The following is a 25,000-nucleotide window of genomic DNA, read 5'->3' as shown; positions in this document are numbered from 1 at the left end:
ATGCGTACAGGAGAGAAAGGACGACCTTGATGGAGGAGTATATGTATTCAGATGTTTTTGTTAAGGGTTTTATGCTGGAGATATTTATCTAGGGGTTGGTTGGCATTGAAGCAGATAGGATGTGCTTCATTTAACCATCATCATCTCATACCTCATATTTCTCCTTCCCTCCGTTTTTTAGATGCTTAATGGAGTGACCTTGGACCGGAGCCTGTCTGCTCAATACATGAGCACAATTAAACCCATTGTAATCTGAAATTATCCCAACGGAAAAAAATCGCATAACACTCCAGTACGATATTTTCATGATAATAATAAATCTGATGGGTCAACAATGATCCTTTGGAATGCCGTAAGTTTCTCGTTCTAAGCATCTAAGAATCGGTTCATAACCCTTATTTGATCAATAAAGACAGTATTGTGATTAACCAGTCTGTTATTGCCAGCCAGACGATTCAACAATATCAATGTTGATTATATATCCAAATTGCTAGGTAGGAATTAAAGGCACGTACAATCTTAAAGCACTCAGGGCCTCAGTTGAATGCCCATGTGTTATATTGATTTGTTTTTTAGATGGATTGATAGATAGATAGATAGATACTTTACTCTTCCCAGGGGGGGGAATTTGGTTGTTAGAGCTGCAGCATTTGTCAATATAACAGACGGGTCATAATACAAATATGTATGAAGCCAAAATCAATTCAAAAGTAAAGTTAACAAAACAATTACAATTAAATCATTCATACATTATTATTTCAGTATTTGTAAGACCACACAGTCTTCATGATACCATGCAACGCCTTTTTTTTCTGCATAATGCCATGTCAACGCCAGAGTCTTATAATCAGCTACATCACCTGACTTGACACGACGGAAAAAGCCAAGCCTGACGGGTTAATCACCGCGATCATTAGCAAGACAACGTGGTGCATTAGCATGTCAGCCATTAGCCTCGATTAGCATTCACAGCACAGCGCTCTGTGATTGGCCAGAGCTCCCAGGGGAAAGGAAAAGGTTATCATTATAGCAGGCAGTGGAATGACCGCGCCCGGCCTCAATAAGACCAGGGAATCATTCAAACTGAAACCCCTCTACATCGTCACCTGGCTCCAACAGCTGTAGCTAACGCTATACAGCGACGGCCCATGCTATTCATCTATGAGTAATGCAATTCTGATATATATCTTATGTATATGCATAATTAACATATTATGTATATTTTGTAGATAGTATTTGTCTAATACCTACCTGCTACTTGTGTGTGGAACATGTCTATATTGTGTGCGTATGTGTGTGTATGTTTGTTTGTATGTCTATTGTCTACTGTCTGAGAGAGTGTCCACCCTACCGGAGTCACATTCCTTGTATGTGTTGTGGCAACCCGGCTCCGGTCCCAATCACCATGATGCAGAGCACCTGAGGAGCCGGGAGGAAACCTGCTCAAAAGGCAGGCTTCCACGTTCATTCGGGGCTCTCTCGTGGCTGGGGGTGAACGGAGAGTCCAGCCCGTTGTGGCTGTGCCACGTGATCATCTTTTAGTTCTTTTTAGAAAGACTTTATTGTTTGATTAAACGTGACGTTGTGGCTGAACACCCAAGCGATTCGTGTGCTGTTTCGAGCGAGGCAGGTTCACTCCCCGAGGCGGGTTGCCACAGTGTGCAAACTTGGTCAATAAAGTTGATTCTGATTCTGATATGTTGAATGCTAGAGAAAAAGCTAATGCTATATGGCTGATGCTATTGGGCTATTAATAATGCTATCCAGCCTTGGTGAATGTTAGTTACCACAAAAACAACTTTGAGTCACGGCTAATGCTATACAGCTAAATGCTATTCAGCTACACTGAATGCACTCTAGATCATGGCTGGTTGTATTATAATAGCACATTTACATTTTTGCAGGAGTGACAGTCAAGCTACGGCCAAGGCCATACGACTTGCTTGCTAGTCAGCTGTAGCTAATGCTATTCAGCTACAGCTAGTGCAATGCAGCTACGCCTTGTCGGCTGTAGCTAATGCTATTCAGGTACTTTTAATGCTATTCAGCTACAGCTAATGCTATTCAGAAACAGCCAATTCCATTCAGCTGTTTCACTGGGGGGGCTCCAAGCTGTATTTTTCTATGGATGGAAAACAGATGCAGTCGCAACAGAGCGGACGATGCGGGGAGAGAGGTGGTAAGAGACCTGGGAGAGAGGAGGGTGGAAGGGATGGTTGTGGGGGGGGGGGGCACGGTGCCACCCATCCACACAATGACCACCTGGCCTGGGAGACAGGCTGCAGTACCTCCCCTAGGATCATGTGCGGCAGGTAAGTCTGCAGTCCTACGGCTGGGCTTTTGTCTGCTGCTCTGGGTGGCATGGGGCTGACTCTGGCGCCGGGCTGGGCTGGGAGGGGGGGGGGCAGGGGGGGCTGGGAGGGGGGGGGCGTCGGGGGGGGCGGGGGGGCGGTGGGGCTGGAGCTATACCCTTCTCCACTAAGCTCAACTAACACCAGTGTTTATCACCCCGACCACATGTTTCGGGACAGGATCGAGACACAAGCCCCCACAGATGGATGACGGAGGAGGCCCGGGGGGGGGGGGGGGGGGGGGGAGAGAGGAAGGCAGGGAAAGGAAGGAGGGAAGGGGGAGGGAGGAAAGAATGTACTAAAAAGTAACAAAATAAATAAAATACAAATTGGGTGAAGGGAAGGGAAACAGATAGATAGATAGACAGATAGAAAGATAAAGGGATGAGAGAGAGAGAGAGACTAGAGAGAGAGAGAGAGAGAGAGACTAGAGAGAGAGTGGATGACAGCATGTTGGGAACAGAAGCAGTCAAAATATTGGAGGCGGGCAGCTACACGGATGGGGGGAGAGAGAAGCTAATTATGGAGGGCTGGATTAATTAGGCTTCCGTCTGCCAGCGATCCATACCGGTGTACTCTCTTCCACCAGCAGCCCTGCTCCGCTCTATTGTTCCACACATTCCTCCTCTGGTCTCCCTAACAGCCATGATCTTCCACAGGGACCTTCATAAGCCATACAATGAGCCTCCACCAGCTCCTGTGTGTCTGTGTGACTTAGCAGCAGTCGTGCTGATGTCAAACTCATCAGAGTTTCTTTTGCCGTTTCGTGAGTGCCTTTTCACTTGGCTTTCTTTAAAGACCCCCTATTTTAAACACCAGTTGTTATTTGGAACGGCAGTCACTAACCTTTTCAAGAGCTACTGGTCCACCCATAAGTGTTGTGGATGGAGACGTTTACTAGTTTAAAGAGTCCCCTTGGGTACCTCCATCCTTGTGAGGTCACAAACCTCGGGTCGATTTTTAAACGGCTTGTAAGAGCTAATCCACATCACACCTGTGTGGTGAAATAGGAGCCCTTTAAATCTCATCTTCATCTTCCGTCATCTTCCTTTGTTTTGAACCACACCATCAGCTGCTGTTAATATCAATGTTTTAGTAATGGTGCATCAAGACACAATGAAGTACTTTGCTCATTCAAGACCACAAATATCCCCGTCGTCGCCGTGTGTGTACGCAACATCTAAGCGCCTGCAGTATATTTTATAAATGATTTCCGTGCACGCCATCGAATATCTGTTCGCCTCGAACTCCAAAAACTCCCGTGACCCCAATCTGCATAGCAAGCCACCCCTCTAGGGCCATTGATCGAGCAACACGCGCAGTAACTCCTCACTTACTGTGTCCGCGAGCTGACAGACTTAATGATTCGCGGTGAGAACAGTCCTGTGAGGTAAATGTCACCCCGGCTCTTCCGTCAACAACACGACACTCGTTTGTAACCTTTAAGTAATTCAATTAGGTTTAATTTACTAACAAGTTGCACCAAGTTCAAGGCCGCGATGGAGGCGTGGCTGTGGATGCCGTCGTCTTGTGTCCGCCCCCCCCTTCCCTAATCAGGCCCAAGTGACGGCTCTACGGGAGGGCATCCGCCCCATATTCATGGGATCCACCAACAAAAAGCACTACGAGTCCCCTTCACAACCTCATCTCCACCTCCTCTCCCCTCTCCCCCTCCCCCTCCTCCCCCCCTCCTCCTCCTCCTCCTCCTCCTCCCCTCTCCTCCTCCTCTCCTGGTCTGATGGAGGACGGAGGGATGAATATTGAGTTGCGGGTGGAGGAGGTGGAGGAGGCGTGAGGGTTGCAGAGGATGGTGGTGGTCAGGATCAGGGCGATGGGGGGGGGGATGCAGGAAAATATTGACGCGAAAGAATCGGAGGAAGGAGAGGGGTGGGGGCCGTGGCGGTGTGGCGCTGTTTCGGAGGTGATGGACGCCACCGGGCGGGCGGGGCCGGTCGGTCCTTCTCCGGAGGGGAGGCCCCAGTGTCCTTGCTGAGGCGCCTAGGCACCGGTTTATGATAATCCTAATAAATTATGATGCAGTGCGCAGACATTAAAAAACTGTGATTGGCACTAAATCAAACAGACCATGCCTCTCAGGTGAGAGAGAGAGAGAGAGAGAGAGAGAGAGAGAGAGAGAGAGAGAGAGAGAGAGAGAGAGAGAGAGAGAGAGAGAGAGAGAGAGAGAGAGAGAGAGAGAGAGAGAGAGAGAGAGAGAGAGAGAGAGAGAGAGAGAGAGAGAGAGAGAGAGAGAGAGAGAGAGAGAGAGAGAGAGAGAGAGACGTGGAACAAAGAAAGGGCTGGAGAGAAGAAAAATACAAAGGATGGAAAAGAGAACGATGGAGAGAGAGAAGAGACGGATGGGTACGGGGAGAGAGGGCAGAGATAGATGGGCAGAGGGAGGGATAAAAGATGTCCACAGCACGCCTGTACACCCCCGCGCTACTACCGACAACTCTCCCTCGTCCTCAAATCCTCCTCCCCTGCCTCCCCCAGTCCTCCATCTTCCTGCCACCTTCCTCCCTCCCCTCCCCCCTCCCCCCTCCCCCCCGCATCGCTCACTCTCTGCTCCTCACTGCGGCTGTCGCTCCAGACTAGCTGGTAATTTTCCATTCTTTCCTCCGCTCTGACTCTTTCTTCCCGCCTCTCTCTCCGTCTTTTGGAGCACAGCCTCCTCCTCGCGGAATGCGTTGCGCCGCGTTTCTCCCGCTTTTCCCCAAACTGTCGTGGGAAGTGAGCGGAACGATGAGTCTAAAATAAGTGCTGATAAAGTCAGACTGACTTGGTTGACTTGCACACATGCACGACGAGTATCATGCACACACACACACACACACACACACACGCGCGCGCGCACAGGCAAACGCACGCACGCACGCACACACACACACACAATACAAATGTAAAGAAGGGCGCAAACTTTCACTTTTCAACAGCTACAACCGTCAAACTATTTCGTTGTTTGAACCTTTCAGCTTTCACCCAGAAAAACGCAGCTCCAAAAAATGCCGGCGATTCATCGGTTTGGTTCCAGCAGATTAACAGCTTGTTCCTCTAATGATGGAATGTGCCCGGGCCACCGGCATACGTACCCTACGCGCCACTGACTGTCCCGATCGCCTAATCTAATTCACGGCCCAATGGATAACCAGATTAACACCTGCCCATTAATAACACTTCAGGTTGCACCCCACTGTCCTGATTAATCCCAGATGAATCCACTTTAATCATCCAAGGTGAACCGGGGATGAGGGGGGGGGGCGATTCATCGATGTTGGAGTTCAGGTGAGTCCGGGTACACTGGTAGCCGGTGTCCTGCAGCGGTTTTCATGATATGGGAATAGTCTCATGATATTGATTAACAAAAATATACGGGGAGATTGATGAATAGTCGGTTGGAATAACAGCTATGCTATGCTACATATTATGCTACATTTACCAGGCGGTGAATAGTGAATACTTACTATTAATAGTGAATACTTTTTTAAGGTATACATTGTTAAGGAGCAGGTAAGGGAAAGGGCAGCTTGCTCAAGGATGCCTTCAGGTAGACTGCCTCGGGTATCGAACCCCGAACCTTTCGGTTGGGAGGGAAACGCCCTCACACTAGCTGATCCCGTCTGACATTAAAGGAATACATGTATATATTAAAAAATGGGAGTAATAACATTTGTACGAATATTGTAACTGCCAACTGTTAATTTATGGCATTATTATGCTAGGTATTATTTTTAAATGTTGCAGCAAAATGTGGGTGAGCTCGTTTTCCATTTTTCATTTTAATCTTAAGGTTGGTGTAGTTAGCGTTAAATCTAAAACTCATCGGCTGCCACCTTGATGGATGGATGAAATCTAATAGCAAATGGGTTTCAGACTCAGGAGCTCCCAACTAATTGAAGGGCAGTTTGTGTCCTTTTAATTCGCTACGCTGATGGGAGACGCCGATAGAATACAGACGCCTTCCTTTGTTCGAGAGAAAACGTCTTGTAATTGTTAAGGTTTTCTACATTCTTTAATCTTGAATCTTTAATGCAGAAATGATGTTTTGCTGATCGTAGAGCGAGTCACCCAGATCTCTAAAATGAGCACGCACATTTAAACACATTTCTTTCGAATAGTGAATTCACACTATTGTGTGGATGATGTGAATTGTAATTGCATGTTCCGCAATTTCAGACAACATGGCTTGATCTATCACAACCAAAGTGTTTATATCTCAGAGAACAATATTTGACAGCCATCCCTGGACAGATGCGTAATCTGTACTAATTATGACTGCGATCGCTCCGAATAAACCACGACATTTCCCATTTGTGGTCGTCGTGGTCGAGGATTTTTAAATGTCAAGTAACACGTGCCGAGGATCTATAACAGAAAGGAAAACGCTGCGTAGCGGTTTTACTTTGGCCTATCATTCATTTTACGATCATCGTTATCTGTGATCCTATTCACATCTCGATGGTCAATGGCAGAAATAAAAGGTCCAGGTCCCTTAGTGTCCCCACAGCGTCTGCCACACAATCCATCCCTAACGGAGCCGCTGTCGGCTTTGTCAATACCGGCCTTTTATTACCTTGCTAATCCAATCGATGCAAAGGGACCGTTGTATTTCACAGTGAAAGACGGCCTTGAGATCTGTGACATTTATAGCAGGGGACTGCTTAGTGTTGTGTCATCATAAGGGCCGGGAGCAGCCCGGGAAAAGAAAACCTTTCCGGAAAAAAAGGACGTGTTCACCCGTATCCCCTTTTTGTTTTTTTCCAATTCTGTTTTTTAATCAAGAGCTCTTTGTGACTCACACACACACACACACACACACACACACACACACACACACACACACACACACACACACACACACAAACACAATCTTGACGGAAATACATAAGTGGGGGAAGCGATGTGTATGTGGCCCGCTAACAAGTGTTTAAACGTCTCCGGTGTGTCTGGTTGGAGGAAGCCCCGCTCTGCGTGTGCGGCAGAATACTAAAAACCTGCAGGAAACACAAGTCATCAATCACCCACTCTGTACGTTCCACTGCAGTGGGAGACAGCCAGCCAGCCAGCCAGCCAGCCAGTCAGCCAGCCAGCCAGTCAGCCAGTCAGCCAGCCAGCCAGTCAGTCACCCGGCCAGCCAGCTAGTCAAGCAGAGAGTCAGTCACCCAGCCAGCCATATAGCCACCCAGTCAGCCGGTCAGTCAGTCAGGCAGACAGACAGACACTCACCCAGCCAACCAGCCATCCAGTCAGGTAGAGAGACAGTCACTCAGCCTGCCAGATAGCCACCCAGCCGGCCAGCCAGCCAGTCACCCAGACAGCCAGCCAGTCAGGCAGAAAGCCTTTCAGCCGGCCAAAGCGGCAGACAGGCGGGCATCAGAAGCAGCCAGGCGCCGGGGTCGATGCGGTCTACGCAATAACGGCGGCGATGCTAACGGGAGGAAGCAGGCAGGCAATGAACTCAAATGAGCGCGTGCAGGAGGAGGAGGAGGAGGAGGAGCACGGCACTCACACACACACACAACATGTAGGGAGCGGCTGCGCGTCCAGCCGTGAAGGGAGCCCACACAACGAAGTAACGTGAGGCTAGCGCGCGTGGAGCGGACGCACACATGTTCGCTGACGTGTTACAAAGTAAACAAACCTCGAGTGACATGTCGGGAATGCCAATGTACACGATGTGCTTGCATCTGCGATGCGGGTTGCACACACACACACACACAGACACATCAGATTCAGGTTGCGTATGTTGCCTGGCTGTTGAGTGCAGACAGCAGTGAGGGCTTCTCGTTCAGGGATGCCTATGTGTTAGGCTTTGGATATTGGAGATCGATAGCAGAACCTTTTGGCTGAGAGTGGAACACCATTGACACTATGCTATTCTAGGGCCTGTAATGACGGTCTTGATGGATCCAGAGATGCTAATAAAATCATTTGTACTGGCAGGTCTCTAGTCAGGTGCACTGGCAGGGAAACCAAACTGTTCTATTCAAATAAGGCTAATTCTGGGCTCAGAGCTTTTTAATTCTTAAATCTTAATTGGGATATTATGGTAATTGCAACAAAATATTAACAGCTTAAATCACTGAACCTTTTAAGGAGGATTGTGTGTCAAATGTTTCCCATATTTTCAGATTCCGAATCATCCGAGTAATTAATGAGAAGAAAGCAAAGCCACGGTTTTTAAACACAAATATTATGCTCACTGCCATTAAATATCTCTCCGTCATTTCCTAAAATTAATTTTCGGGTTGAATATATACGTTCATTCAGATTTAATTTAATAAATAGCGGAGTTGCTGTGTTTTTGGTAACCCCTCTTAATCTACAATCAATAATGCATGCATAACCAAGGTTATGCACAGAATATCAACGGAAACATTACTCTACTCTCCTCCAGGCAACTACGCTGCTACAACAAAATGTATTTTCTTCATTAATATTTCACGACTATTACTTACTACACAACTGGTCTGGGTTCGAAGACCATTTTTCACCTGAGACTAGACTCTGAATAAGTATGAGTTCACTTTGAGTTCAGGCCCAGCGGCATTAACATTAAGAACCAGGGCCCACAGGGACTAAGCCTTTGCAGAAGTGACAGAAATGAAGTGAGTTTGCAACATGTGCGTTGTACTTCTAAGTTACTGGACTATACAAGCATATGTCTCACAGAAACCCGACCAGAATGAACATACCATATAATGCATGCAACCGAAAAAGTATATTTCAATTGCTTCATTCAGTTATTATGCCTGTGAATAGAGTGTATTTGGTAGCATAAGCGTTCGGTCAGACCGACCGCTAACTTGTAATACAATAGTTTAACCATGAACAAAAATAGCAGCTATTATACCATCAATTCAATTCAACAGAATAACAGGCCACATTTGATGATGATTAAAAATCATAAAAACATACTTCCCTTGTAATAGTAACTGGCTTTTGGGATAATCACACTAACGCACGCACACACACACACCCACACAAACTACACACCCACACCCACACGCACACACACACTAAATAACGGCCTGCCCCATCGTGCACTAATCTTATTTTTCACATAATTAAAGTGCACATAAACGGCCGCGTTCTGTTAAAGAGGCCGGTGCATTTCAGTCCCCTTCTAAAGCCAGAGAAGATTAAGAAGGGAACTCTCTTTGTTTTCTATTAATGCAATCAAACGGAGGGAATGAAACTAGTGCACAACATAGAATTAGCTTTTACATTTTATTTCCAGGTTGTGCACATTACTACGATTCACTGTTTAGTAATGTAGCAGAATTGAGAAACGTGTCATTTAGGAATGGGTTATGGCATTTAGCTCAAGGATGTCTATAGTGTAGAAATTGTGTATGAACCCCGGATCATTGTGTGTGTGTTTCGTAAAATCGAAAGCGATCAAACAGGGAATTGGTTTTAAAAACACAACCAGGGCGTTCAATATTTAGCACAGAGAAATTGCGAAATTGCGGTCATTGCGGTTTCACTACTGCAGCTCTGCATATGTCTTACTCAAAATCAACGTCCAGTCACATGACAAAGGCAAACGATTATTCCCAAGAAGAGAGCCGACCTCTCCTCCTCCTGCCTCCCGCTACCATGGCAACCAATCAAAACAAGATCAACTGTACTCGTCTGTACAGTACATCCATGCAATGAACGGTATCGTATTACAATTCCCCCCGAAGGTGTGATCACATGTCAGAGCGAATGGTCCTAAACCACAAAGCCTGGACGTCATCGGGAGCGGCTCTGCCCTTTTAACTCGCCGCAGACGACCAGGCTGGCGTCTCCTCCCAGTGACCTTAACACTGGCTCCAAAAACACTCCCATCTGTTGGACTTCTGCCTCCACCGCCGCTACGGCGCTTCTGATCACAGATCAAAAACACCCTACACCCGACGCCGACACCGCCGGCGCCGCTGATCCCGCGGACGGACAGACGTTGTCACGCCGCCGCCGCGTCAACTGTCATCTGCCAATCTGAGCGTCCACGCCGGGCGCTCTTAAAACGGGCCCCCACACTGTCTGCGTTGTCAGCCCCCCCCCCCACCCCTCCCCTCTCGGCTCGCCAGCGGACTTGTCTCTCCCTGCCTGCTTCACTTTAGCCAACAACCTTTTCCGTCAACCTTTTCCCTGCCTGTCTGTCTCGGTAGACTTCTAGTACCCTGAGAGACAGCCAGCCACGGCCATCGCTGCTGCCGCCGCCTGTCGGTCGCCATGACGTCCTGTGGCGAGGTGTCGGAGCAACGGCGGACGCGACCCCGACGTCAGCATCGAGATAACTACATCTGTGATGTAGTTATGGTGTCATCTTTTGGATTTCGCTATTTTTGAGTATATCACTGTGGGCAAGTGTGTGGCGGAGTGTAGTGTACGTCGATATTCCTCGACGGAGTTGAATTTTCTGCAATTCTTCCGTATTCTGAAAGCCTTTGATGGCGGGTAGAACCCGCCCTGGGTCCTCGTAGCCTCACTCTGCCGCACTGTTCTTACCGGCCCCCCGCGCGCCGTTAGAACGTTTTCATCGCTCCACATATCTGCTCGATGGTCTCACGGTGCATTGATTTCTCTTTGTTTGCTTTCGATGGACCAAACAGGGCTGGTTTTTTGGGGGGGGGGTTCCCATATGGGCCGTGTAGCCCGCCCGACTGGAAACATTGGAAACCAGAGTGTTGTAATGCTATCGTTCCCAGCGATGATAAAGTCAGGAGAGTGTGACGAACCCGGAGGAAAAGCTCAACTCATCATCGGGTAGTTGGAGAGGAAGACACCGGATCCCTTTCAATCTTGATCAAACCACAATGCATATGTGCTGATTGCACTGAATAAACTCACATTGTGTACGTAGATATATTTTGGCATTTTCCTATTTCAAAATGTGATCCCTCTGTAATTGTTAATACACTCAATTATGTCAGTTGAAACCTGAATTTCCAACCTGAGAGTGCATCTTATCTCATGGCTCACTATTCTGTTTGTAGACGTGTTACGACATGATACCAGACCAACCACCAACTCCAAAACGCTCTTTGGCCGACACACAACACATGAATAAACATGTGATGTTCACTGTGACATGTCTATTGTGTGTTTCAAAATACATGCAGGAGTATTAAGCTTTGGCTGCAAAAGCAATCAATTAAAAGCAATGGCAGCGGAACAAAAATAGGCAAAAATGTGTGTGTGCTCCGTAACATCCATTCTATCATGGATTTACACACACACACACATGCACACAAACACAAACACAAACACACACACACACACACACAGATATGAACACACACACACACACACACACACACGATAATCATGATAATTTAATTAGCCCACCATGTGTTAACCATTCGTCCATCTGTCACAAGCAAGGTGGGTTCCATATTGGATTTGGAGAAAACCACCAGACATACAATGGATTTAATGGAACACAAAGTGGCCGAAGCCTCTGGCACTTGGAACACAAAAAAGAAAGATAAAAAGATTTAAAAAAGAAAACCACCTCAAGCATCTGTGAAAGGCGGGCGGACCGACATGTTTGGAAGGAATAAAGAGAGTGGTGGCAGGCACCGTGACTGCCAACTAACCAATGGAAGAAGAGGAGAGAGAGAGAGAGAGAGAGAGAGAGAGAGAGAGAGAGAGAGAGAGAGAGAGGAGAGAGAGAGAGAGAGAGAGAGAGAGAGAGAGAGAGAGAGAGAGAGAGAGAGAGAGAGAGAGAGAGAGAGAGAGAGAGAGAGAGAGAGAGAGAGAGACCGTGCGAGTTGATAGAGTTTATTGGATGAAAATTCTAAGAGGTCTTGAGATGAGTAACACTGATCCAACAAGAGGGAGAGGAGAGGAAGAGCAGAAGGCTGGATGAAGTGTGTACTCTGAACGTTTGTACTTCCTGTCCTCTGTCATGCGTGCGTCATTAAAAAAGCGCACTTGAAAAACTTGAGAAGATTGGCAAGAGGGGTGGGGGGGAGAGGAGAGGAGACCGGGGAGTAGAAGCGTCTTGCTTCCTTCCTTCCCAGGTAATGTGACTGTGCTGTACGGGTGATCTAACACCGTCATTAGCCATGGATCAAAAGGCAAGTATAAAAACCAACAGCATGGAACTTCTTTGTGTAAGGGCCAGGATTAGCAGGATGAGAGACATATTCTCTCTCTCCCTCTCCCTCTCCCTCTCTCTCTCTCTCTCTCTCTCTCTCTCCACCTTCTTCCTCTGCATGTTTCAACCTTGCGTTTCCCCTGGCGCGCTTAATTGTCCATCGAAGACGCAAGTGCTGAATGTGTTTCACAGAGTGCCGTGTGCCCTTGGGCAAGCCTCCTGGTGATTGTGTGTGGGTGTGTGCTCTTCTTCGAACAATTAACAATCCAACACCCTGATCTGAACTGGAGAGAGAGAGAGAGAGAGAGAGAGAGAGAGAGAGAGAGAGAGAGAGAGAGAGAGAGAGAGAGAGAGAGAGAGAGAGAGAGAGAGAGAGAGAGAGAGAGAGAGAGAGAGAGAGAGAGAGAGAGAGATGAGAGAGATGAGAGAGAGAGAGAGAGAGAGATGATACCATCGCTCCTTAGGGTCTTTAATCACATAGCACTCACAAGTTAACATGGTGCATGGCATTATTTCTGTGAGATTGCCTCGTGAACATCTGCCTGATGTTCGCTAATGTATGACTGCCTATGACTCAGCGATGAATACGCACCCTCCGTGGAACAGTACAACAGATCTAAGTGAAATGGAGGATTATAAAAACAGTTGAGAACAATGCTTCTCATCCCTGTGATTTTATTTTAATAGTATACTGCTGCAATGTTTGCTGCATTGGTTGCAGTCCAATTTAAAAGCCAGGTTTTAAAAAGAGCCTGGCAGTTTCCTTTTTCTTGTATTGTACTGTTCTAGTTTGATCATCTGTAGTGAAACTGAACGCAACAGTGGAAATGTCTGCCTTCCCTTTTTCTACGTCAAACTATAAACGATGAGACACAGTTTGAGTGAAAGTGAAAGAAGTCAAAATGATCCTAAGACACAGTGAAGATGACAGAATGAATACGGGAGAACAAAGATGAATCTGAGAGGGTGGAATTGCTCCACAGAACAAGGTGAAGCGGCAGCTGTCTCAAAATAATTATCCTTTCACATCAGAGGAACAGAATGAATGATGAGGAAAATGAACGAAAAGAACAAGAAATGAAGAAAGAATTAATAAAGGAAGCCAGAACGTAGGAGAACTCACCTCACAACAGACTGCAGACGTACCACAGAGCTACTGTTCAACATCCATGCTGAAAAGGTTTTGAAATAAAAATATCGGGATGGGGCTTAGACGTTAAAATGGTTGCCACATGCACCGGCGGCACCGGCGATTATCTGAAACACCGCCAGGAAGAATGTCCCCAAGTCCCAAATGGCGTTGTATGGAGTAAGCGTTTGTCCGGACAGGGGAGACTGTTGCCAGAGCACACAGTGTGCTCCGTAATGAGGGGCCTAATTGAGCCGACGTAGGCTACAACCCGCACAAAAGGTTGAGAAAACTATGCATTAACAGGGAGGAGAAAAAAACCCTTTTCATCCTGATAGCATCAGGGCCTCACGCACCGCGCGGCTCTGAAGGGTCTGTGTTGGCTAGTTAATGGAGAGGTGTATTTTTTAAAGTGGACAAACTCTCAATCTCTCTGAGTGAGCGTGAATGGGAACATCTGGTACTCTGAGACGGAGATGGGGCCAAGGGAATGAGAGGGAAATAAGAGACATCTCTATTAGTTCGGAGAGAGCCACTGACATCAGCCACAGCATTCACAAAAGACTGCACTCCGCTCACTGTGCTCAACGCTGAGATATCGATCACGTCACTTCGATGTGTACAACAAGATAAAAGGTTAGGACGCAGCATTTACCAATATTTATTTTGCTAGTTAGTTTACTTTTTAATATGTCAGTTAGTTAGACAGCTAGATAGTTGGTTATTCAGAGTGTTAATTATGTAGTTGGATAGTTCGTAAGTAAGGTACTTAGATAGTTAGTTAGATAGCTTGTTAGCTGGTTAATAGTAAAAAAATAATGGTTTGCTAGTTCACATAACAATTGAGATGTTATTTATCCTTGTATTTGAAACGATATGTTGTGTACTAGATGACATTGTTTGGCAATCACTGGTGACTTTCAGTTTCGAGGTTAGATGACAATTGGCGGACACACACACAGCAAGCGCCGGGGTGATGATTGTGGTCTGGAAAAGGTCACGGGGAATATAGAGAGAAGGAATGGGAAGCTTGGAACGAAAGGGCAAGTGGCAGCCATGCGGGCAGGAATTAGTCATAGGAATGAGTCTAAGAAAGCCATCTCCACGCTCGGTCGAGAAGACAATGAACCAAATTTATTGTAAAAAGAAAAAGATCAAACAATATGGAGAGGCGGTGTGAGATTGGTGTCTGGCCTTATGGCGGTTTGGATCAAGAGGAAAAAAAGTCTTGAAATAGAAAGTCAGTAAGCATTCACAGGGCTGTGCAGGGGAGGTCATGACACATAAATAATTTCCGTGGATAAGGGACAGATCTGAGATACCTTCTCCCGGGCTACAGGCCTTAACTCAATCTGCAGGGTTTTATTCAGGGTGTCAGATGAGGACCCATAGGCAGTTCTGGTGGGAACAGGTCTGAGAAGGTCAACGCAAGATGAGAGGACAGGTATTACTGTGAGGCGCTGGGATGAGGAGGCAGAACACATTGGGATAGGAGCCGTGCTCCTCGGTTGAGTGAGGTATAGAAGCCCTAGAATTTCCTGAATTTCCCCTAGGGATCAATAAAGTTACTATCTATCTATCTATCTATCTATCTATCTATCTATCTATCTATCTATCTATCTATCTATCTATCTATCTATCTATCTATCTATCTATCTATCTATCTATCTATCTATCTATCTATCTATCTATCTATCTATCTATCTATCTATCTATCTATCTATCTATCTATCTATCTATCTATCTATCTATCTATCTAGAAGCACACAAGAGTCTAGGATGGGTAAAGGTGTCTGACTCCTCGTCCAAAGTTTCTAGGTTCCATCCCCAATGATTCGCTCTCTATCTGTGGGCATCCCTGAACTCGTGCCTAACCCCCTAGCTGCTCACAATGAGAAAAAAAAGAGATAAGAACTGATGTTTTTTTTCTCCATTGCACGATGAAGTCAAACCTTTTTTCTGGAGCAGATCTGAAGCAGATCTGTTGTCTGACGCTTTGAACTCTGCAGTTTCATTGCATGGAATGATTCGGGAACCTTTCATACATGTTCTCTGATCTGATCAGATGTCAGATCTCTGGCCACATAGAGTGCTTTGTAAACCGACATGTCAGAGCCCTTCTGTCGTCATGAATGGATGAAGGAACATATGAATGAATAAATGCAGCACCCATCATGGATAAGATATGTTCACACTCATCCCAGATGTGAGGCACCTACATATGTAGGCCTATATGTCATGTATGTGAACGGTCAATCCACAAGATTGCATCGTGCCAAACACGGTTTAGTGGAGATAAAATCAAAATTATCATCGGCTGAAAATATAGAGAGAAATATATTCTGGTATATTTAGAGTATTCCTAATTTGTTGTTAAATGTTGGCAAGATACTTTATTTTCATATCATACTTGGCTCGGACAAAGCTCACTATCTCGTTGCTGTGAAAACCATGGCACTGAACTGGTTGAAGAAGCCACTGCGTAATGGTTTCACCTCGTGGACGTTATCCTCATGGGTCCGACGGCCACTCTCACACACCAGTAGGGAATAGTGCTTTAAAATAAAAAACGCTGCCTCGGAAAATCTCAGTGCACTTAAAACGGGTACGAGATGAAGTGGTCTCGAGCGAGTTGCCCGTCAGAGTTGACCTGCGCCGCGACCCACTCTGGGTTCACGACCCGCCCGTTGAAGAACCCTCAGAGCTGTGGTGGAGTGGTGCGGGGGTCTCAGCCAGACAAGAAGGTCCATGTAAGTGTAGCATGAGGATACCGGACCCCCGGGGACCAGTGCTGTGGTGTGAATTTGAAATTGAAGAGGAAAAAAAATAAAGTGATGCATTCTGGGTAGGCCATGTTGAAGGTTACTCCTAGCTCGATATTGCATTCTTCACACATTCTTTTTTTATGTAAAAGTTACTTAGCGACGAGACCAGGTGTTTTTATGTTATTTTCCTTGGCTTCGGTTCGCCTACACAGATCAGACGAGAGGGATCGCTTTCTGTGACCCATTAATATTCTGCCGTCTATTAGAATCTATCAACCGTTTGAAGTGACCCAGAGATACAAAGACAAATATCCTGGTCCCATTTCCCCGTCCCTTCAATAAAGCAGGCGTGGGCGGCATTATCTTACACCTGGTATCAACATTATTATTACAAAACCCCTGAGAATGTGTGTTTATACAGCCAGAGCTGTACTTATGGTGGGCTGCACAGTGGGGGGTTAAGGAAACAGCTGGAGTGTGTGTGCACTGACCAATGTCTGCCAGCATGGGGGCACCGAGGCAGCCAATAGGAGCTCAAGGCTGAATTGAGACCCCCGCTTCTCCATAGTGATTATATCAAGCCACTGGGGTTAAGCGGCGGGAATGCATAGTGGAAGGTGAGAGGGATTGGTTGGGGGGGGGGGGGGGGTGACGACGGAGGAATGACGGGTGGTGTAAGTATCTCACCGCACCATTGGAGCAGGTGATACAAACAGGGGGATGTGTCTTTGAGTATGAGATATGTGATGCCAGGGACGTATCTGTTATCTACATGCTACAGAGTTACTTCACATTGGTTCACCATGAACCCCTGATGGTTTACTTCACATAACTACCACAAAGAAGTGTAGTAGTAGTGTACAATATGTCAATAGTGTACAATATGCAGCGTTGCTTCATTTACATCTTTTTGTCCCGTGTGCTTAAAAGGAATCACATAGAGGTGTTGCTGTTACCAATGCAAATGCAAGAAGAACTGGTGTACAAATATAGATTTGATAATACACCCAATTGATGAGTTTGGTTTTACGCATAGTGTTTTTTGAACAGAAGAAGAGTTATTCACACGTGATTACGTAAGGTAAGAGCTTAGTCACGCATCGTTAGAAGAAGTGTTGTGCGCATTCGGTGGTAGTTATATCATGTCTCGAAAAGAAAAAAAAAACAGCTGTCCACGACTCCCGTGAATCAGTGTGTCACGATAGAAGAGAGGTGAATTCCCCTGGAATAGGAGCATTAATATAAGTCAGCACTTTGATAGCACTATCGAAAGTTTGTGTCACACAGGTCAAGGAAAACGACCAGGCAACCTATGCAGCTACGGACTGGGGTCAACCGGCTGAGGGCAGGAGACCGACGGCCGGCGGAGTGTCCACAGCCAGCAGCGGACGAGACGGAGCTCACAGCGCTGGAGACGAATCAGTGGAGGAGACATCGTCCGTGTGTTGGAGACAAATTGCTGGTAACGCCCGAGGGCAGAGCATGCCAGATTGTAACATAATAGGAAGAACCTCCAGGGCCGGCGTGTTATGCAAAATAAATTATTAATAGCACCCGATGAGCAGCTTTCTGTGTCTGACACGACCATGTGGCCGCGTGTAGGGGGGGGACTGCATTGCAGCTGGACTTGTCACCGCCCGATGCATTAAAGTGATGAACGGGAAGGTGTGGTGCATGTGGATGTTTCAGATGCGAGGCTTCACCAGGTGGGCGGACGCTTGTGTTTTTTTCAGGGGGGGGGCGGGGGGCGGGGGGGGATCGCTGGTTCAACTGAGACGGACGGTTTCAGTTTTTTAAACAGCTGGATGTTGTGAATGGAAAGGCAAGGGCGCTTGTGACGAGTACGTTTCTCGTGCTATTGAACGGCGTAACGGCGCTGAGTCAAGGGCCGCTGCTCTCCATGCAGCCTTCGTGTTTTATCTTAATTCATAACCGAGCGTGAAGAAACGGATGAAACCATTTCCACAAGGGCTCTTGTTTCACAGAATGTAAAAGAAAAAGCGAGCAGTGCACTTTAAACCTGAGTTCGACCGTTTCAGCGCCAAACACGGAAACACGTCGGAAAAATAGGGACTCGATAAAGATCCCACTTCAGTTGTACTTCTGGTTACATAAGTCATGTGATGACCGTCTGACACAAGGTATCGGTAATGTTAACTAGCATTGATTATAACAGAAATAAATAGACATGTAAAAACAGATTGTTAACAAATAGAACAAAGCGCATTTATTTTTGACCCTCCGAACAATTGCATACATACAGATTTTCTGCACCATCCATTTGAACGACTGCCTCTCGCAGTCGTCCTTTCACCAAACGGGGTATTTCACCATTTTAGATATGAACCACAAATTGTCAGGGCAGAGATCTGAGCGGATATTATGATCGGTCCACCATTTTGAGTCATCCCTATTACCCCTGCCTGCAGACTCAGCAGTCTCCAGGCAGAATACACCCAAACACAACACAGGTCCTGCAATACTCTGGTTGGGCAGTTTTCACTCTAAGCACATTGGTGGCTAATAGAGGTTAACACAAACAAGGAGAACAAATACGAGTTAAATATGAGGGTCCTCAAGTCTCACATTAAGGTGCACAGCTAAAGATATGTGGGAAATGCTGTCCAACACAAAATTGTATGGACAATATCTTCAATTCAAACAAAGTGTTGTAGGGCAGTTTGTATATATCTATATATAAATATATTCTTCCTTATTGCCTCAAGGACAAGATAAACATTTTTGGGGGTTAATTTTATTCATTCAGTTTAGGTGGATGTTCACCACAAAGTGCACACTGGTGTGTGTGTGTGTGTGTGTGTGTGTGTGTGTGTGTGTGTGTGTGTGTGTGTGTGTGTGTGTGTGTGTGTGTGTGTGTGTGTGTGTGTGTGTGTGTGTGTGTGTGTGTGTGTGTGTGTGTGTCCAGCAGGTCGATCTTCAGCATAATAGAGTTCAACAGACTGACAGAGGGCTGCATCACTTTAAGTGATCGAAGGAATCGGTTGATCTCCTTAGGGAGAGCAGTCTCATAGGATTAAAATGACCTCTCTCTCGCCCTGGCTCTCTCTCTCTCTCTCTCTCTCTCTCTCTCTCTCTCTCTCTCTCTCTCTCTCTCTCTCTCTCTCTGGGAGATTGGGCTCAGCCATGGGACAGAAGGTACATGAGGAACAGGATGTGGAATATGGAAAGAAATGGATATATATACTGTCATGACGAACTGCCAATCTAAAGCTGAAACGTTAGGAATGTTGGGAATCTGTCAGCAAGCCGTCTATTTACAGTATACAGTTTTATAAGGTTATTATAGTGTGGGGGGGAAATAGGCTCTCTTCTCTCTGGATTTTTTATCATCAATAAATATATTTCCTTCTTACGCGTTGGTCTTTCTTATTACGTTATCAATAATAAAGTTATGTTTTCGTTTTTTTTGCAACAGAAATCGCAATAACACAATAGCCTGGAGGCCTGGGATATAGTGAATGGCCCAGAATACTGCAGGGGAACAAGTTGGGCTTTGTAACCTAAAGCAGAAGCAGGAAAATGGCATTCATACTCGCCACCGGGAAAGGCTTTTTGAAGTAATTCACTTCCTCCTTTGTCCAGATCTTTTCAAAGGACCCAGACTCCTTTGTGTGTGTGTGTGTGTGGGGGGGGGGGGGGGGTATTTGTGAAGTGTGTGTGTGTGTGTGTGTGTGTGTGGGGGGGGTGTATTTGTGAAGTGTGTGTGTGTGTGTGTGTGTGTGTGAGAACGTCATGTAAAAGCGTGTTCATGCTCTCCTATTTTCTTTCCATGTGTGAGTGTGTGACCAATTGACCACACCTCAATTGACCTATTGTATGAAATTGTACATCAATTGAACGATGAACAAGTTATTGTAAGAAAACACAAAAAATACCATGAACTGCCTCGTAGATTGAAGTGATATAAATCTGCTGAGTGTCTCCCACTAACTGTCTAGTCATCAGCTGGGCTCGAACCCCTCTCTGTTCTACTATTCTGTCTATTAGTATTCACACCCAGCGTCGAGAATAAATCAACCTTCATTCAACGATTCTCACGGTACAATATGTCTCATCAGGACCTGAATAGAGGTACAGAGCAAACACACAAAGCACAATGCCGGTGTGATTTGCCAAGAACGATGGTGAGAGAAAAGCAGTATGCAATTAAGGCAACCCCGGTCTCGTCACATAAACAGTAGCACGGTTTACGCAAGCGAGCTGGTGTAGCACAGGGAATGTAATCATATTTATTTGCATTCCTAAACTCAATATACCAATGCCATTCCCTATGAATTTGAGTCACATCCCACAGGAAAGAGACTCAGATAACATAAAATATCCCTTCCATTTAGTTCACAGATACACCAACGTGTATAATATCCACCAATCCACCGATATGGATTTGGCTACATCTCGTAATCTGGGATGTAGCCAAATCGAAACAGATCAAGCCACAAATCGTCTATCGAAACTCCTTAAATCCATCACCTCTGTTCGCCTCTCTGCGGACATACAGTGGCTTTTGTACAGCAGGGGGTGGTTGTGGTGAAGCTGGTAAAGGTGGTGTAGAGGGGGGGGGGGGGTCATACCTCGCATTCTCTGGAGCCTGAGATGGTGTAGGTGCAGGGTCCCGTCCCGTTCACCAGCACGTCCATGGCCTCCGAATTGGTGGGCTTGTAGTCCACATAGTACTCCTGCAGCGGGGAGCTCAGCGTGCGCTCCGTCTCCCTGGCCTTCTTGCGGCGCTTGCGGGCCGCCGCCGAGTGCTCCTGCAGCTGCTTGACACTGCTGGGGTAGCGCTTCCAGGACACGTAGATCACCAGCAGGATCATGGCCACGGACAGGAAGAGCGCCACGCTGCCTGCCACGATCTTGTGGAAAGACACCGGCTCCCCATCCTGCTCCGGCGGCGGCGGCGGCGGCGGCGCTGCTGCTCCTCCTCCTCCTCCTCCTCCTCCTCCTCCAGGAGGGGTAACGGCATAAGATGTGGCAAATCCCACTGGGCTCTCGCGGCCCCTGTCCCGGGAGCTAGTCGGCATGGCGGGAATGTAAGGGAGCCGTTCGGTCTGGAAGTTGAAGCCGGAGGGGGTCGGCGGGAGGCTGGACGCCAGCGGCACCGTGACCAAGCTGGAGCGGCACACTCCGAAGGCGTCGATGGCGTCCATCACTTTCTCGCCCTGGGCTTGTTTCGGCGAGGCGCAGATCATCGTGGTTTCTTTGGCGCCCCTGAACTTCCTCAGCCAGCCCACCAGGGGGCAGATGGCGGTGCTGCAGTCCCACACGTTCCCAGCGAGACTGATGGTGCTCAGGGAGATCCAGGCATCCACCGCCTCCTGCGACACGTTGGTCAGCTTGTTGGAGTCCAGGTTGAGGGTCTGCAGGTTGGGCAGGCACTGGTACACCACGGCGTCCACATCCGTCAGGTCGTTCCCGGACAGGTCGAGCTTCTGAACCGAGGCCCAGGTCCAGGTCAGCCCCTGGTTCATGGAGCGGATGCGGTTCCACTGAAGGTAGAGCGCTCGGAGGTTGTAGAGCCGGGGGAAGTGGGAGAAGTTGATCTTGGAGAACTGATTGTGCTCCAGGTGCAACTCAGTGAGCTTGACCAGGCCTGAGAAGGCGTTGCGGGTGATGCTACGCAGGCGGTTGTAGCCCAGGTCCAGGAACTCCAGGTTCCTACAGTCCTGGAACAAACGCATGGGGATGCTCTTCAGCGAGTTGGATCGCACGTGGAGGCTCAGAAGTTTGCGCAGGCCTTGGAACTGGCCCGGCTGCAGAGCCTGCAGCTTGTTGTAAGACAGGTCCAAGTTGCGTAGGTTGGGCACGGGGTGGAATGTGGTGTTGTGGAGCATGGTGATCTTGTTGGAGCTCAGGATCAGCTCCTTTAGTCTCCGGACCCCTTGAAAGGCCATTGCGTCCACGGTAGCGATGTAATTATGGTCCAAGTAGAGCCAGATGAGCTGGTTAAGTCCCACGAACTGGCCGGCCCTGAGACTGGCCAGGCTGTTGTAGCGCAGCGAGAGGCCCTGGCAGCCCCCCGACAGGTTCTTGGGGACGTCGCGGAAGGCGCTGGACTCGCAGTACACAATCTTCCCATCGCAGCGGCAGCTCTTGGGGCACGGTCGCTCGCTGTTGGAGGGTGTCGCCGTCAGCCACACCTGCATCAGCAGCTGCATCACTAGCCAGCGACGCCGCATGGCTGGGCCTGCAGGGGGGGGCGGAGAACACAGAGGGAACGACAGACGATCAGTTAACAGGAAGTAATGTTGGTAACCAGCATTCGGTTTATGAATTTGAAGGTCATGGGTAAGTTGTGGTCTCTTGAAACATGCAAGATAAAGACCAGATTAACTTAATTTCAAAAACGTTTGTATTTAGTCATTTATCAGAGGCCATTATTGGCTTACAGATTGAGCCAGGGTTCAACATGTACTTTTCAAATTTAGCTTTGTTACCTGGGTGGGAATACTACATACACAAATATACCAATGAAAGCGATTGTTTCAATGTGTAACCCCTATATTTTTTAACGTGTCAAATGGTTGAATTGATCCACTTTTGACTGGTGGCAAGCGTTTATTTTTGGAACCACAACATAATTGCTGCACAGCCAAGTTAAGCTCATTGGTCAAATCACTGGAGTGCAGAGTAGCAGTATGAACACCTTTTCATCAGAAAGCATTTTTCTTTTCACGGTAAAGCGATTTCATAATAGTAGGCGTAATAGTTACTCATTCTAATAGAACGTTTCAACAAAGCGCCTTCTAAACTCAACATAAGAGCTAGAAACACCAGTGCACCATGAGATGACTAATGTCAGCCGTCATCATTTATCCCCGCGTTTCATCACAGTCCTTGCACAGCGGTGTCCAAGTGTTTGAGGTAATGTTGCTAAACCCAGGCAGGACTACAATGTGTGACTTTACAGAAAGACTAAATGAGAAATACATCAGCTGAACAGCAGATAATGTACTGCTTTCATTTTTCTGAAGGCAATATAGCAATTTCTATTCCATCATGTTCCCTGTTAGAAACGGTATATCTACACACCCATCTACAAACCTACAATCCATCACATTTTACATAAAACAGGCATATTCAACATTTCCCTTACCCTATGCAGTAGGCCCGTACTTTGTTATGCATTTCACATCTGGAATCTGTCTACAGTATAATCTGTAGTAGCAAATAACTAATCCAAGTAATCGGTCATAGTGCTCTCATTCCCAATTAACTAAAGCTTAATCACATAGAAAGAGTATCTTCCTAAAATAATAAATTCAATATTCTAACATGTTAACTTCAACATGGTTGATAATCTGAGTCATACACCTGTGAAGGAAATCACTCAATGGTGAGACAATACGATTAGTAAAGTTTTGTTTTCGTACCATTAGGCCTAACTGTTTGAAAAAGATACAATCACTTTTTCTAAATATAATTAACATGTTGTCAGGCTCTGTTGCTTTGGCTCAGTGACTTTTATGAGGAATTAAAAGGAATTAATCACATTTGTTCAATCTTTTTGAATGTTCTTCTCACATGGTTTTAACAGATGGATGGATAATAATCAGAAAACAATTTATGTTTCAAATAAAAATGTCACCTTAACTGTTTCCATTACAAGATCAATTATTAATAAGGGCATATCATCAAAATTAGCCATGGAGTCTGATTACGTAACTCATTAATGGATAATTACCTATGGCATGGATAGAGATCTTATGCTTATCTATTAAAACATTTAATTATATTTCAGTATACACTTGCTTTGTGTTTGTGTAGATCTAAAATATATAAAACAAACATTTATCCATGTTTAATTTTGTAAAGCAAAGTTAAAAAGTTATTTCAATTTAGGATATATATATACATATATATATATATATATATATATATATATATATATATACACAATGATTTTGTTTGTTTCAGTTCCGAAAAAATGACTTAAACAAACTGATGATGAAGCTATGCACTTTGCAAAAAACTAAAAAAAAAACAAATCAGTTCAAGTATTCCGGGCCCAAAACACCACAAATAGAATTGGGTTGAGTCGTAAAACAAAAACCTAATCGATATTCCCGAGACTGTTTAGGGATCTTTTCAGGAATCACTATGTGCTGTCAGTGCCGTTCCCCATCCCCCTGTCCCCTCATCCCCCTCAGCTGCCTCCTCTTCATCACGAGTCCGGCTCCAGCCCCCCAACCCCCCCCCCCCCCCCCCCCCGTCCCAGCGCACCACATCATTCAGCCCCAGTGTGCGCGGCAGTTGTGCGTGACATTCCGGCGCCGTATCTGTTTCCCATCAGAGCAGGCGGTCGCTGAGTCATCCGTCGCTTTACGTCGAGTTCAAAGGGAGAGGTCCCGCTGAAGCCAGAGCCCCGGTACGTGCTGTTGGCCAGGCTGACGCGCCGCTGACATACCAAACCGGTGGCGCCGGGCAGGCGCTGCCTTCACCGCCGCGCCGGAGCTACGTGGACAATCGAGAACCGCCGGTGTGTGTGTGTGTGTGTGTGTGTGCTGCTAAATAGGTCTGTGTGTGTCCCTCTCTATGTGCATATGTGTTTGTGTCCCTATGTGTGTGTTTGTGTGCCTCTCCGCCCTTCCCCTGTGTGTGTGTGTGTGTGTGTGTGTGTGTGTGTGTGTGTGTGTGATAATCCACA

The 25,000-nt window shown here is 46.7% G+C and overlaps 1 protein-coding gene across 1 annotated transcript in view; it reads right to left on the bottom strand.

The window, feature by feature from the left end:
- Nucleotides 1-25,000, bottom strand: part of LOC311363309 (leucine-rich repeat transmembrane neuronal protein 4) — a gene marked incomplete at both ends in the record, with an annotated part of 214,223 nt that overhangs the window by 58,939 nt on the left and 130,284 nt on the right. The window contains one exon of the mRNA XM_084483265.1: nt 20,928-22,540. Within this exon, the coding sequence (XP_084339391.1) occupies nt 20,928-22,540 (1,613 nt within the window). The remainder of the gene's footprint in view (nt 1-20,927; nt 22,541-25,000) is intronic.

Source organism: Micromesistius poutassou (genome assembly GCF_964030765.1).
Source record: "Micromesistius poutassou genome assembly, chromosome: 18".
NCBI lineage: Eukaryota > Metazoa > Chordata > Actinopteri > Gadiformes > Gadidae > Micromesistius > Micromesistius poutassou.
This window is presented reverse-complemented; position numbering and strand designations above follow the sequence as displayed.